Below are 16,021 nucleotides of genomic sequence, written 5' to 3'. Positions count from 1 at the left end.
CATATTTATGTAATAAACACATAAAAATGGCAACTACATTGGTTTTCACATGTCACTGAAGTTTCTTTTAATTGGTCCTTTACAGCTGAGTTTGTTTTCAGTTGTTCTTTAACAGCTAATGTCATTCATCTGCTTTTTGGTTTGCACATTTTCCTTAATTTCTTTCCTTTTTTTTTTATCAGAACCACATCAATTTTACACAAATCCGAAATACATTAGTTTTTCTTTGTGGATTTCCTTAGGGGTTTTTTTCTGTTTGAATGCTTTTGTCTTCCCACGTTGCTGAAAGTCAGCAAACCCACACCGACAAACCCAAACCTCGGCTTTAAACCAATAACCTAAATTTTAAAAGCTTTCTCTTTGTCTTGCATGGAAACTCATTATACATGCTACTGTCTCGGTACTCACGACATTATAAATAAATCATAACTATAGAGGTTCATGTTGAAAATTATAACCTGCAGTTTGAGCTCTGCATACTTTCTAGCGATGTGGTTTTCTGGGTGGACGGAAAAGCAGCTGGTGCCGGAGGAACAAGTGGAATTGAATTKAAAATTATTTCTTAAATTTTGTTTTCAACATGAAAGTCTTTATGCYTGCTTTTTAGCTTTTCAATCTTTTCTCACATATTCCCTTTTATTCCCTTTTCTCACATAAGTGTCTGTGAGGCTGAGAAGTACTGAGACAGAGAGCAAAGATAAATTTGCTTGTCTGTTGATGTGTTGTAAATATAACACATTTCACTTGCTCAGGGTGTCTAACAAAGCGGTTGTTGTGTAAAGGTGAGAGGTTAGGGGTCAGTGTGTCGACTGGAGTGTGTGTCTGGTATTTGTCAAAGCTGTGCAAGAAAAGGAAAGGGAACACACACACACACACAAACACACACACAAGGAAAGAGGTATGCTAGTACACAATGATCACACATAAAACCTGCAGCGCAGAGCATCCCGGTCCCATCGGGGGGTGAAGATGTTGTCTTTTTGGGTTAGCTTTCAGCATTTTTCTGATACTGTTAACTTTTGTTCTAGTAAATCTGTTCAGCTGGAACCAACACATTCACCATGTCAGTTTCTAATCTCTGAAGCTGTTGGAGGATCTCATGTGTGTTTCACAAGGACAAGTCCAGTTGTATAGTTTTCTTTCAGAAATGAAGCTCTTTCACATTATGCACATACAAGATCAAATCTGTGCAGAGCACCTGCTTTGAATTGTTAAAATAAGAGCTCTATGTTTTCTAAACTACCGAACATGTCACTATAGTTTCTAATCCTTTTGCTTTAGCACTGATTATTTATCACTGCAGTCAGCTGCTTTCACAGTCTGTGAATATGTAANGTGAGAGGTTAGGGGTCAGTGTGTCGACTGGAGTGTGTGTCTGGTATTTGTCAAAGCTGTGCAAGAAAAGGAAAGGGAACACACACACACACACACACAAGTAAAGAGGTATGCTAGTACACAATGATCACACATAAAACCTGCAGCGCAGAGCATCCTGGTCCCATCGGGGGGTGAAGATGTTGTCTTTTTGGGTTAGCTTTCAGCATTTTTCTGATACTGTTAAGTTTTGTTCTAGTAAATCTGTTCAGCTGGAACCAACACATTCACCATGTCAGTTTCTAATCTCTGAAGCTGTTGGAGGATCTCATGCGTGTTTCACAAGGACAAGTCCAGTTGTATAGTTTTCTTTCAGAAATGAAGCTCTTTCACATTATGCACATACAAGATCAAATCTGTGCAGAGCACCTGCTTTGAATTGTTAAAATAAGAGCTCTATGTTTTCTAAACTACCGAACATGTCACTATAGTTTCTAATCCTTTTGCTTTAGCACTGATTATTTATCACTGCAGTCAGCTGCTTTCACAGTCTGTGAATATGTAAACACTTTGCATGAGTAATTGCAGCATTATGCTCAGTTTCCACAGGCTTTGATTCTCCTCTCTAATTGTCTACTGTGTTAATTATATTTATTCCAGCTCCATCTAGTGGCCGTTAGCAGTAACTACAGCTCTCTGAACATCAGGAACTTAAAGCGCCAYCTCATTTTAGAGTATACGTGCTTCTCATGTTGGTTGTGATTGAGCTTAATTTGGGCTCTGAGTGTTGAGCTGTTTCAGTTTCTGTGTCACTTACAGGATTACAGTGTTAAAGAGACAGGRCTGTTTCAGTCTGGGTCACATGTTGAAAGACTGAAACACCCTATAACACAGGGCTCTACTGTACACATGCTACATGTGAGTTTATTACACTTTAAGTGTGTTGGTAGTTATGTCCACAAGACCTCTGAGGAGCAAATGGCSACAAATAATGAGCTTTATCTGATGTAGCGTTGTGATTTATGTTCCTCTGAACTCTGCTGTGTGGGACCTTGTGTGTTCGACTTGCCAAAAAGGATGAGGGGAAAAGTCCAAGCTAGAAGGGACACCCTGGTYTTCCAGGTTGATGGTTCTGAACTGCTTTTACATCCCACCTTTAAACCTCTTAACAGTCAACTTAAAGATTAATAAAATTTATGGAACAGGCATTTCTTCTCCAAATGAATGTATATTTGTAAATCCTGTATTTTCCGCTTTTTGTTTTTCCTTGGGAAAACAACCTTAAGCTGACATTTACACTGATATGTGAATTGCTGGGTGTGTACCAGACAAGAAAGCCCTGCAAATGTTTTAAAACTAAATAATGATGTGTGAAAGCAGCGCTTTGTAATTTGAAAGTGCTTTTAGTGTCAAGGGGTTAGCGTTAAATGAGAGCAGTGTGATTCAGGTGTCCTGTTTTGTAATTTTCTTGACAAAAATAGTTGCTTCTGTTAAACCTCAGCCAAATCCCTTGTTGGTTGGTGTTCATACAAACTAYTGTAATCTTTACATCCAGCTCTGGTTATGACTGTTCTCATGCCTCAGAGCCCTGTTTCCTGTCTTAAYGGCAGCAGCGTAATTGGGCCACACCTGCATCAAATGRTCGAAGCCATCTGTGAGTCTTCATGCTAAAGACACYGAGGGAGCAGAAAGCGGGAGAAAGCAGAAAGTGGTGAAGGAAAGTTTGTGCCCCTCAGTGGTGTGTTTTCCCAGCTTGTCTAGTTTCATTTGTGCCACCCCTCGTGTCGTGAGGTGTGTATAAGTGCGCGGTTTGCCGCCTGCGCTGTGAGTACCTCTGCTGCTCTGTGTGTTATTCTTTTTTCAGGGTGTGTTTTTGTCRTGATTGTGGTCCTTCAGGCAGGAAGGGCCCCCGGCTGCAGACTTAAGCTGKGCTGGGAACGGGGGAACAGAGCGGCGCATTGTACTGGACGTACTGGGGGAGCTCAGGGTGCAATCTGATCCAGTATCCTGCCATCACAGAACCACACTGTCTACTGTCACTGACTGACCCCCCCAAAACACACACTCACTCTAACTTGGCATGAGCTTTCCTTCCCAACCGCTTCCTCTTTTTGCTTTCCCTACTTTTATTTCAACACATTGTTCCCTGATGATAATGATTTATTTTTTTTATCTGTAAAGTTTGGGAATAAATTGTGGCTAAATGGACTCAGAAGCTTAATTTTCTGTTCAGGGGTTTTCAGATAATTAATATCATTATTATTATTATTATTATCATAAATCCAAGAAGAAAGTTTATTTAAATAGACCAATTTTTTTTCCTTTCTCTCTTTGCAATGGTCTGTATTATCCTGTTTGCATCTTCTCTTAACTCCTTTCTGCTAAAATTTACTTCCAAACTGATTTTCTGAGAAGGTTTCTGCATGGGACAGCCTTATTACATATCTGTAGTCCAGTACCTCTTACCTTCACCTGCTCCTCTTCCTCTTGCTTCCTATTACTCTCCTCTGTTTCCCTTCTCTCTCTGATGCAAAGTGACATTAATAGGCTGTGGTCTGGACACCCAGAGGTAATATGAATGCACCGTTTGGCCAGTCTGAATAAACATGAACGTCTGTGGGATTATATGACAAACTGTTAACTCTGGGTGTTACCACTGCTMGGAACAAAAACAACAAAATGTCACATTTGGTACCAAGGGATTGTTTTGAAAGTGCATTAACACRCTCTTAAAAAGTATTTTTAWCCTRGTATTTATTTCTGTTACTGATGTGCTTGAAGATCCATTTTGTTAAAAGATCATTGAATTGTGCCAGTTTGAAATGTTTTCTGAAAAGTCATCTGTTATTCGTAGTTGGAGCTTTCAAACTTTGATTACGCGAAGAATTTACTGAACTGAGTATATTTTACTTTTRGTTTAGAAAAGCTCTTTATTTGGGTTTGTTCATTTACTTTTAACCAAATACAACAAAATAAAAGTTTTGCACCTGACTGGCACACAAGGCACTTTAAATGTGGTTTYTCTGCAGTTTGACTTTTCTCAGTTTATTAAGCATTGGTGAGAGGAGTACTATTGCAGGATTTAASTATAAATATTTTTGCTTTTTAAATTTTACCAGAGCATGGTTTACTGACTTTACAAGTTTATTATGGAAAACACTAAATTACAGCCGCCTATAAATTCTTTTTTTATTGTCTGTGAACAATGAAACTGACTCACTAGTCATGGGACACAAGCTGGGGGAGCCTGATGACTAAATCTGGGAAAATGTGAGCACAGGTTCCAGCTGCATAACTGCATCACCAAGGAACTTGTCAACAAATTACTTCTTTTTTTATTTTTAGACATGCTTGAGGTTTTTGTTTTGTTTTAGAACCAACGCAAAAAAAATAAAACATTGGTCTGCATGATTGCATTGTTAATTAGTAAATACTATTTTGAATGAACAAATAAAAACTAGTCATGATTTTCAACATGCAACAAAATCTACACACAGGATCACGCATCACACACTCATACCTGAGKACAACTTAAGGAGATTTATATCTGAATGTCATGTTTTTGGAGTGTGTTTTTTTMTTCTAATCTCAGTTTTGCATAATGTCATAATGCTTTTGAGCAATTTRAGAAAGTCARCAAAATAAACAAAAGTGAGGAGAAACCAGCAGGTTGAGCTCGGTGTCTGAACGTGAGGACAGGATGTTAGATTGGCTGTTCACTCTGTTTCCTATAAATGAATAAGTCACATTAAAATGTTTTCTGCTWATTTTGAATGTGTATGAATCTCTCTATTAGGTGCATAAGTAAGGTAAAACTGTTAGATGTCAGATGAACATTCAGTTGACTCTGCAGCAGCATCACATCAGCAGCCACATGTTCCAGTTGCTTGAAGTATGTGAGCAGAATATAGAGAACTATCTGGTTCATCTGTAACTGAGCTTTACTAACCCACCCTGCTCTGGTTCATATGTACGGCTTGGACTGTTGCYCATCTGCTCCAACAGAGCAGCRCTTTCTTTTTAGAGTATAAATACAGTGTATGTACAGCAGTAGACACTTTAAGGGCATTCTTAACTTTATCTTATATCATAACTATGCTGCAGGAAGATTTAAGATCACTTTCAAGATCAGTTTGACTCAAACCTAAATCAGTAGAACTACAAAAATAATCTGTTTTAGATGATAGTGGTACAATTAGTGGCTTGATAAACAACTTGCAGTATCATTTTAATAATCACACTGCTGTCCCTGACTATRACTATATTTCTGCTGCTTAAGGAAATCTCTTAGCAATCCCAAAGCAATGAATTGAATSSCTTTCTTTATTTCTCGTCCTCCTCAGATCCAGTGGATGTGTTGCGTGCTCTGCAGGTTCCCTCTCTCCCTGAGGGTGTGAAGAAAGTCCCAGGCTTCTGCACATCCCGTCGCTCCAGCAGCCCTGATCATGCTTACCGCATCACCAAGAAGGCCCAGATCTCAGCCCCCACCAAGCAGCTCTTCTCAGGTAAGCTTCGGGTTKACCAGATTTGTAATTTTCTAAACGAGGAACCACTGTAATGATTTYCCCACAACCCTATAAATAAAAAAAATGTAAATATTCAGAGACACYCTTAATGTTTTMCACATTTTTAATGTAGCAGGAATAAAGGCATATCAGAGCTGCAGTAATAAACAAAGGAGAAAAACTATCACTGGGACACCTCTGCTACTAAGACATTAATTATTTAACTTATTTATTGGTAATCTGTCACTGTTTTGTCAGAAACATTGAGTCACTGATATACCTACATTATCCTGGTCATATATTTTGAAAAAAATAATAAGAAAAATAAAATAAAATGAAAATATAAACAAGTACAGAAAGTAAAACACACCTTTTTTTTCTTCTTCTTTTTTTTTTTTTACCAGTGTCAATTAAACTCATTTTCAGTTGATATTGAAACGTCAGTAAATGTATTTTCTTGTTGTTTGGGACAAAATAAGGAATAGCCCAACTGATTTTATGATTTTATTCTCCACATTTTTAACAACCATCTTCACGCCGACGCAGGCTGGTCGTATCCATGGCAACTGCAAACCATGCTAACTTTCACTCTCAATTAGCTTGAGTTAAGCTCTTCAATAATTGACGAATTTGGGGCTTTTGTTTAGTTTGTGTACTAATATAGCAAATGTTAGCAACATTTTTATTTTTTAAGTCGTTCTTTTGGCTAAAGAACGACTTTAGTCCTTTATATTGGTCGCTAATTTTTTGCTAACGCAGAGAAAAGCTAACCGTGGAAAAACAAGCTAACTGTTTTTCCACTTGAGAAAGCGTCGWGTATAGTTGCTTTTGTATTTTCAAAACAGATAAGTGAGCAGTATGTTTTGTAAAGTAATTTTCTGTACAATAATATGGTTTTTAATTTTATACATTTTATGTGAACGTATTCCTATCGTTCATTACATTTTGCTGTGTCTCAAACTCACATTCTTAGTTTGAGCTGCTCTGTGCCCTTTGCGCTGAATTACTTCTAGTATAATTATGTGTTATTGTGTTGGAGTTAAGTCAGTTTTGTGGAAAGATTTCAACACGTTACTTTAAGATTTTTGCCTGACACTATGGAGCAACGTATGAAAACAGAAAGTACCACTTATGTGGTTATATGAAGAAATCCTTGAAGCTGATTTTTAGCTTTGGTTCTGCTTAGCATTCTTTCTCTGGCTGTCGCCACCTGTTATTATGAGCTCATATCTTGATGCCAGCTTCACATTCTGATCTGTGTTGATCTAGAGGTACCTCTCCCCTGACTTTAATTTTAAGATTCATGTCAACTTGGTCTGCTTCTGTTTTTTTGCATTTCTCTTAGTTTTTGTGTGTCTTTTCCGTTTAAGGTCGTTTCCCGGAGAACTTCTCCATCATGACTCTGATCAAGCCCCAGGCTGGTCTGCAGGCCTTCCTCCTCTCCATCTACAGTGAACAGGGGATCCAGCAGTTGGGCATTGAACTGGGACGCTCACCTGTTTTCCTGTATGAGGACCAGCATGGCAAACCAGCTCCTGAGGATTACCCACTCTTCAGAGGCATCAACCTGGCTGATGGCAAGTCAGTAACCAGCAGCAACCAGTTTGTGACTGGTTGAAATTACGTTATTTTAGTTATTTGTGAAGTTAGAAATAGTATGTTTGTTGGAAATTGTGGGATGTCTTAGTTTAATATGGCTTTATGACTTTGGCCACATGTGTGTTGCTGTTCCTCCTACTCGTCTGTAGGTGGCATCGGATCGCTTTCTCTGTTTCAAAGAAAAATGTGACACTGCTGCTGGACTGTAAGAAGAAGATGACCCGTCCCCTGGCCCGAGGCAACAATGCTGAGGTTGACACCAAYGGCATCACCGTGTTTGGAGCTCGTCTGCTTGATGAGGAAGTTTTCCAGGTCTGGATATAAAGTATTAGGGAAATTATTGTACTCTCTATGATCACAGCATGTCTGTATTACTTTTCATTGCACAAGTTAAATTCTTTGAAATGGCTTTGMATTAGGTTGTATGAAATTATTATATAGCAACACWTGTCTGCTTTTTATCAACAGGGAGACATCCAGCAGCTGTTAATTGCCTCCAACCCTCAGGCAGCATATGATTTTTGTGAACACTACAGCCCTGACTGTGACTCCCCTCTGCCCAAAACCCAAGCTCAGGACCCCAACACTTACGTGAGTAACACCGCAGAACTGGTACATAGCAGAATACACCACCTAACCTTTGTTAAACTCACAAACAAAGTCACACATTATAATAATTGTAACTTAGAAGATTAGGAATTAGCACCACAAGTGAGAAACACATCTGCAGCTCCATCAAATCTGGCCCAATCAGAATCTGTGTACTGGATTTGTTTTGTTCTGCCATTTGTAGAAAAATCTTAGATGAGCCTTATATTGTACTAAACATGAGCTGCTAATTAATGTTAATAATAATGGTAGTAGTAATAATGAAGTTGTGCATTTCTTGAAATGATATTTGCTGCAAATTGGGGCTGTATAAGTAAACAGATTTAAATTAATAGCCAGTCATTAATTTGAGTAAATAAGAAGAAAACTAGTTTGATTTTTTTTACAAAAATTATATCATGTGTTTATCTTAACAGATATTTTTTTACTGATAGTTTTGGCTCTTCTGCTCTGGCACAGAAGTTCAGTCACTTTTTAATCTGTAACGCATTTCCTTTCACAATACATTTTTAAAATCTATCCTTTTTCACCAAGTACTTTATATTTATATATGTGAATTAATACCAGAGCATATGCTAATATGGTCACATAGTAAATTCAACAGCCTCAGTTTCCTGAAATAGTAGTCCGCAGGTTCAGATTGGGTCATCTGATAATGCCATCAAAGTTCTGCTCCATCTTTCTGTCTTCCTCATGCATCCTTGTCATCAACAACTGTTTGTATCTATCCGACTTCTCCCTCACCTCCACCATCTGTGTGTCCCAGGAGTATTTAGAAAAGCTGAGGGATTTTATTTTTCTCTCAAATCTCTAAACATTTACTGCTTTTTAGTCATGATATATACTTTACTGTTTTCTGCTCTACTGCAATGGAACACAGAAAGGTTGGGGTAAGAGGATGATACAGGAAAACACCAATGTCTTCCCATGTTTTTTTCTTATGGATTGAAATAAAGAGAACATCAGCAGAACATGAAAAATTAATTCTGATTGGTTCTGTGGTTAAATTGTGACATAGGATTGTGGCTAAAGGTCGGCTTAGGGTGGAACCTGTTTGCTTACTGAGACTGGTTGTGCACAATACATTGCAGGCTTTGGTTAGCCGTTTTGCAGTGTTAGGGAGTTGACATTCCTTCAATACAGCACAGATTTAATCAATCAAATACGTTTTACCTGCATGCATTCATCCAAAGTACCAAATCTGAGCTTGCATGCCTGATCTTACTCAGTGTGAATTATTAGCTGCTGCACAGAGCTCTGGACATGTTGATGTTGTTGGGATGACTGCTTCTTGAATGAATATAACTCACTATGGTTACATTCATTTGACTCACCACTGCTTATGATTGTCTCATTCATCTGGGTTGGTTATTTATTGACATTTATAATATTGGTACCTTTTAGCACTCAGACTCAGATGAACTGAGAAATGAAAGCTTTGCATTTTCTCAATACCCCCTTGCTATCTATTGCAATCTGTCAACATTGTACTGTTGGTCTTCTGCTGTTCTGCTTCTTTGGCCTCCACAGCTCCTCCTTATTTCCCTGTGAAAATCTATACTTCCCCTCTTGATGAATTTCTCTTGCTTTCATGTATCTTCCTGTCCCATTCCATCTCATCCCTTCTATCTTTCTTCCAATCTTTCAATCCCTCCATCTTTCTCAGTACTTTGATGAGGAGCAGGATGACCATGAATACCCCTATTATTATGAGGAAAAACAGGCTTTCCCTCCTCCTCTGCATCTCCCTCTTCCCTGCCTGGGGACCACAATCAACAGGTAAATTGGGAGCAAGAAAGAGGGAAAAACAAATGAAAAGGGAGTGTGACATGTTAATACATTATTACAATCCATGATTTACAAGTACTTGATAAATATTTGAATATAATTTAAATTTATTCTACAAACTGTATGAAGTTGTTGTGTTTTATTCTTTAGCAAGTCAGGGGTCTTTTATCTGTTATCACGCCGTACTTCCTTTATTTTACTTTTACTTCACATTTTCCTTTCTTATTTATCAAGATTCACCTCCTAAACACCCACTTTGTATCTGCCATTTGTCTTACACAGAGTTATGTTTGTTTCCTGTCAGATTTTGTCTCAAGTCATTAAAATGTTGTCATTTATGTATGTATGTATGTCCACATGTGGCCAAGTGGCGGCACTGAGGAAGTGTAGGTATGCTTGTTTTGGCATACACACATGTAATTGTTTTTCTCTGTTGTACATTGTTAATTTTGATAACTTTTAGCATAAACATAACATAAAACAGCAAAATCTACAAAAAAAATAGATGTACAAGTCATTAAAACATTTCCTATTAAAACTTCTGGATTTGTTGATGGTACTAAATTAATTGCATTGGACTGAGTTTATGCAAATATGATTAAGATAAAAGAAAAATGCTTAAGTAATTTCATCTTTTTTTATAATGTTGATATGATTCATGATATTTAGTTGTCACATAGAAAGAAGTGCTTAAAGTTTAATCTTAAAATTGAGTCTTTAGTTTGATGACCTCCCTTTCATGGTCTTTTAAGATGAACTCCACTAGTGAGTTATTTTATCTTTTCATTGTTTTAACACTTGCATGGTCACTTAATTGTTCTGAAAAGTTAAGATTGTTGCATGTTGCTGTCTTTTTGTTATATGTGTTCAACATATTTTTGTCAGTACCTACAGTTATTTTACTGCATGGTAATACAGTTGATGTTTGCATTATATCCATAAAAACCATGCATGGATGCCACAGTTTGTATCAAAATGTGTTCAGATTCATTTATTACCCCTGAAGTTCTGCTTCTTCTCATGTACCATTTTACTGTTATTTTTTTCTAGAATAAACTATTCATATTTGCATGCATTTACCCTGTAGTACTTGTGAGATAAGAGTTGATCTACGTATTGTACTTTTTTATTTTAGGGGATTTAATTTCCCTGACATGTTTTTGCATGCCCAGATAACATTATGCTGTTGTCCTTTGCATGGCTTAACAGCTGGAAATTACCAGATTTTCCAGTTGGACCTCATAGTACATTAGTGCAGCTCTGCAACAGGTTAGTGCTTAATATGTATGTTTTATGTGTGTTTGTGGGATTGTTTCCACAATGTSTGTGAGTTAAAACAGCTGGCTTTAGCTGACCGTTCACACCCTCAGTGCCTCTACTAAACCACAACCTCCAGTTCTTTAGAGAGCAAAGATGCTGCTTTGTCATTTGATATTGGGAATGGCATTACTGGAGAAAACAGCAAAATTAAATCATGCAATTTTGGATCAAAGTACCAACATCTCTTAAATGCCTCTTGTGAATTCACTGCTAGCTGCTTTTAGTCATGTTATCTTAGATCTAGACTAATGCTGTATCCAGTAATGCCTGCACAGTCTCAGTAAATCATCCAGACCTTAGCCATCTTTATGTCACTGTTTGTCAAAACACCCACTCTTGTCTTTTTGTCTCTTTCTGTCAATCCTTTGTTTGTGCTTTCCATTTTCCTCCCAACCCCTCTGTTATCTGTGTCATCTTCTACCCTCCCTCCCTTTCTTTGTCAATTTGCACTTCTACATTATAAATACTCTTCTACAAACAATTTTGCTGGATATTAGAAGAAAGCACTCGATGGAAAAGCAGCTCCATCTAAACCCCTTCTTGTAAAAGTTAAACCCACTCCACCTAAGACAGCCAAGACTGGAACATACAAAGTGGTTGTAAAGCCACCTATGCCCACCAAAGCCTCTAAATCTCCTGTAGCTAAATCACCTAAAGCAAAACCTACTGCAGCAGAGATCCTCTTGCCTAAGATCAAGCCAACTACAGCAAGTAAATCTAAACCCACATCTGCTCCTGCTAAGAATGGAAATGGCAAATCAACTGCTCAGAAGAAACCAAATACTGGTGCTAAAGTCAATGGTAATGGTAATGGAAAGACATCTGCGGAGAAATCTAATGGTAACAGCAAAGCTCAAACCCAAACTAGTGGAAATAGTAAAGGGAACGGAAAGGCCTCCGTTGTGTCTAAGGTGAATGGAAATGGCAATGGCAAAGCTACAACAGAGAAGAAAGCTGTTGGAAATGGCAAAGCTGCTGCTGAAGTCAAAGTTAATGGCAATGCTGGGAATAAAGTGAACGATGCAGCTAAAGCAAACGGCAAAACCAAAGAGGCTACAAAAATTAAAACCACTAACAAACCAAAGACTGCGGCCAGTGTAGCTACTTTAACCTCCAAGCCAAAAACTACTAAAGCACCCAAACCCACCAAACCAGCTCCAACAAAAATGGCAAAACCTGCTGCAACCAAGAGTTCAGTAGGAAAGAGTAAAGATGTGGTCAACAAGGTTCCTCTGGTCAAACCAACTATCGGCAAACCTCAGAAGGTTTCCAATCCAACAAAAGCAACATCTCCGTCTCCAGCCATCCGACCCACTTCGCCTAAACCTACAAAACCCAAGACGACAAACAACGATGTCAAATCCCAACACAGGCCTTTCCCACCGTTTGACAAGGCTGCGCTGAGTGGATCTGAAGTTAAGAAAGTTACCATCGGTTTTCAACAGGTACAACATGAGGGTTCATGTTTGGCTTGAAATGTCCACARATTTCTGCTCCGCTCTTTCATTCTCTCTGCTAGCATTTTCCRTCTGCTAGGACCTACAGCAAAATTGCAGACGTCATTGCAGATTTTTGTTGTAAATCCTCGAGCTAGCTGTCTGAATGGAAGTTAGTTCATAAGAACAGACTGCCTTCTTGTATTTGCACGTATCATATGTTCCTCACAATCTTTGCAACCTCTCCATATGATATGATCCTGCGGCGCACATTGAAGCATGGCTAAAAACAGTTGATCTGTTCTTTRCTTCATGCTGAGACAGAATCCTAAGCCCAGACCTAATTTTCCATGGAAGCAGTTAAAGCAAGAATCAAGTATTTATCATGGTACAGAAAGTGGGAACCGACATTTATTACTAYATTTGCAGCAAAGCAAACCTCCAGCTGTCGCTTTGTCACTGTATGGCAATTGTTTTGGCAGCCTGTCTTTCTGATATCTATCTGTCTTTTGTTGACTTTATATAATATATAAGTAAAACAGTTTCACAGAACGCATGACAAAAGTCCAGCTCTGTAAGGCTGTTAAGTCACTTTAAGATTTCTTATCTTGGTTGAAACTACTTACTGAAGCATCAAGCTGTGGTATTTCCATCTCATGGGATGGGCAGATGCTCTCAGTGTTGCTTCCAATAAGAGCAAACTTCACACTTTTTGAACTTTGGCTTGTGAGCTATATAAAGCAAAACCAGTTCAAGAATTGCATGAAAAGAAGTTTCAGTAAACTCTCAATGACACTGCAAACTGTGAAAAATKTATAGTCATTGATATGTTAAAGGTTCCTGAAACTTCTTTTCTAAAATTKATCTTTATAAGATTAAAAATGTGCGTTGCCAGTGAAAAGAAAATGGCCACTGGTGACCACAGTTTTACGATGCATTCCAGTTTCTGGCTAAAGCAGAATGAACTAACCCTGCTCTTCCAATCAATTCTGCTTACTTCCTYTCTGCTCTCAACTTCCTGTCAACCTGACCAATCAGGATGTAGACACTGAATATTCTGAGGCTGGCCACACCCCTACAGACACCGATTATTACTATGAGGAGATGGTTCCACAGCCAGACGGTGAGGTGATTGGAGAAGAAGAGATACCTGTTCAGGTAAAAGAAAATGACTCTTACTGACACATGTCAAATAAAACCAGATATATAGATAGATCTTCCATTATGAATTTGTTTTCAATATTTGTAGATTAAATTCAACTGGATAGACAAATTTGTCCAGTGAAACCCAGCAGCTGAGAAGTAATTTGTAGTAATTTTGATTTGTATCAGAATAAAACTGGTTTAGTACCTGTATGATGGTGAGCCCAGTCCTTGGAGTTTAATATCATAGTTTTAGCTCTTTGCTCTTCTTTACATGTTTCTAACTTCTCATTACTTTGCTGTTGGCTCTGATGCCACAAAGCAACATGTGAGAGAAAACAAACTCCTTTTAAAACAGAATGTCCCACCTTCATCTCATTTCCCATCAAACATGTTTATGTGACTCTTTCTCCTTAACAGCAAGATTCTTATGTTGTTCTCATGTCAAGATACCAACTTTGATATCTAAGTCATCTTGAAATAAGAACAAAAATCTTGTGAAAAAAGCTCCACATAAGAATGTTTSATATGTGGTTTTACCATAGTGACACAAGGAGATGGATGAAATGCATTCCTATATGACAGAAAAGACTAATTTGACTTTAATACACTGAGGGTTCATTAATGGYGCTTTTGTGTATTTTGTCAGAATCTGAAAAAGAGTGTTTTCTTTMATTCTATTCACGTAGAAAATCAAAGTTATTCTTTTTATTTATTTGTGTTATATGACTTTATTTATCCAAATTTTGTGCTGAAATCTGTTGCAACTTTGAAGAAACCTTTAGTGTGGTAACRAATGCTGTTTGAAACACTACAGAGGCTTTCATCTGTGTTTTCATTTGTATGAGTTACAAGCAAATATTTGTTTTCCCACTGGATTAAAAACACAGTTGGTAAGTACACATGTAACATTTTTGCTTTGCACGTAGCAGAAGCTTGTTTTCACAGTTTGTCATTATCAGTTTGTKTTCAGAAATTTAAAAATGATGGTCTGCAGCACAGACTGTCCTTCTTTTTGCACCAAACTCTTACAAAATAAATGTGTTTACAAATCATCAAACACAAGCTGGTAATGAGATGCTCTGTTGAAAACCTATTGACAAAAATAAAACAGGAGATTTAGAGTGGCAGGATAAAATCAAAGACTGATCAAGTTTTCAGGAAATGCCACATTGTTTTATTTTAACTCACTTWTAACAGTTGCACAAGGTAAGTTATATTTAAACTGTTCCCTTTTCTGGTACACCTCCTTATTTCAACCCTCTTTTTTTCTGCTACACTTACATTTTCCATTCTACAAATCTCCCATCTCACTACTTTCCCTTCCCTTTCTTGTGCCTTTATTTTCTCTTGGTTCTTTCTTTCCTGTTTTTCCGTCCATCCTTGTGGGGCTGTAAAAACGCTTCACAGCCTCAGGTAGAACCAKCCCTGGAAGGAGAGGAGTTAGACGCCACAAAGACAGGCGGTGTGGGAGAAGAAGTCTTCACTGAGGAGTATGTGACTGGAGACTTGGGCATGAAGGAATATGATTATTCCTACAAAGACTACAGTGACCCAGTACCAGAGACCAGAGAGGCTGATGGCTACATGGGGCCCGCCTTGTCCGCTGTGACCGATGAGGGAGGCGTGAGTATTTTTGCTTTTGAAGCAAAGAATTGCTTTAACCAATCAGGAAGTTCTGGTCTTTGATAAATTGTATTCAATGTCTTCTCGGTAACTTGTTTGGGTTTGCCATGTGTCTTTTTTAATTTATCCCAAACCAACACAGTCCAGATAAATTTCTTATCCACTGTTGGTAATTCAAACGTGCGGTTAAAGTCTTTTTTCTCTGAAAAAACTCAGTGTGATGTCACTAAATTAGAAAAGGTTATTTAAAAGATTTCGAAGATATCCAGGCAAAACTCAGTCAACCATAGAGAAATATGTTGAATGCAATTCAAGACCTTGAAGTTACACTATTGGTTGAAAAGGCTTTTATTTTTTAAGCAGTAAAAACAATGCTATAGCTAGTACTGATGTAGAGGCTGTTAAACATAATCAGTAACCTGAAGCATCACATACACTGAAAACTACCATCTGAATGGCCGTTGGTTTTCASYGTCTTTACAGTGTATGGTGTTTCCTTAGTGGTGGTAAGCTTCTTCCTTTTTCATTCAAAATGTATGATAGTTATGGACCAAGACTATGGAGATCCATGTCGGTAAATGAAGAAAATCTTAACAGTTTCACACAACCAAAACACATTTTCATTGTATTACATTTATTTCAATGCTTTAAGATGACGTGGGAAACTGTTGGCCTTCTGTT

General features: G+C 37.9%; 1 protein-coding gene across 1 annotated transcript in view; it reads left to right on the top strand.

Annotated features, from left to right (window-relative positions):
* Positions 1-16,021, top strand: part of LOC103472947 (collagen alpha-1(V) chain-like) — a 55,842-nt gene that overhangs the window by 18,591 nt on the left and 21,230 nt on the right. Inside the window, exons 4-11 of the mRNA XM_017307377.1 lie at positions 3,211-3,301; positions 5,606-5,819; positions 7,190-7,400; positions 7,568-7,730; positions 7,887-8,009; positions 11,633-12,580; positions 13,610-13,729; positions 15,125-15,395. Coding sequence (XP_017162866.1) covers positions 3,211-3,301; positions 5,606-5,819; positions 7,190-7,400; positions 7,568-7,730; positions 7,887-8,009; positions 11,633-12,580; positions 13,610-13,729; positions 15,125-15,395 — 2,141 coding nt within the window. The remainder of the gene's footprint in view (positions 1-3,210; positions 3,302-5,605; positions 5,820-7,189; positions 7,401-7,567; positions 7,731-7,886; positions 8,010-11,632; positions 12,581-13,609; positions 13,730-15,124; positions 15,396-16,021) is intronic.

Source organism: Poecilia reticulata, linkage group LG11 (genome assembly GCF_000633615.1).
Source record: "Poecilia reticulata strain Guanapo linkage group LG11, Guppy_female_1.0+MT, whole genome shotgun sequence".
NCBI lineage: Eukaryota > Metazoa > Chordata > Actinopteri > Cyprinodontiformes > Poeciliidae > Poecilia > Poecilia reticulata.
The sequence above is the reverse complement of the archived record's forward strand: the minus strand, read 5'-3'. Positions and strand labels throughout refer to the sequence as shown.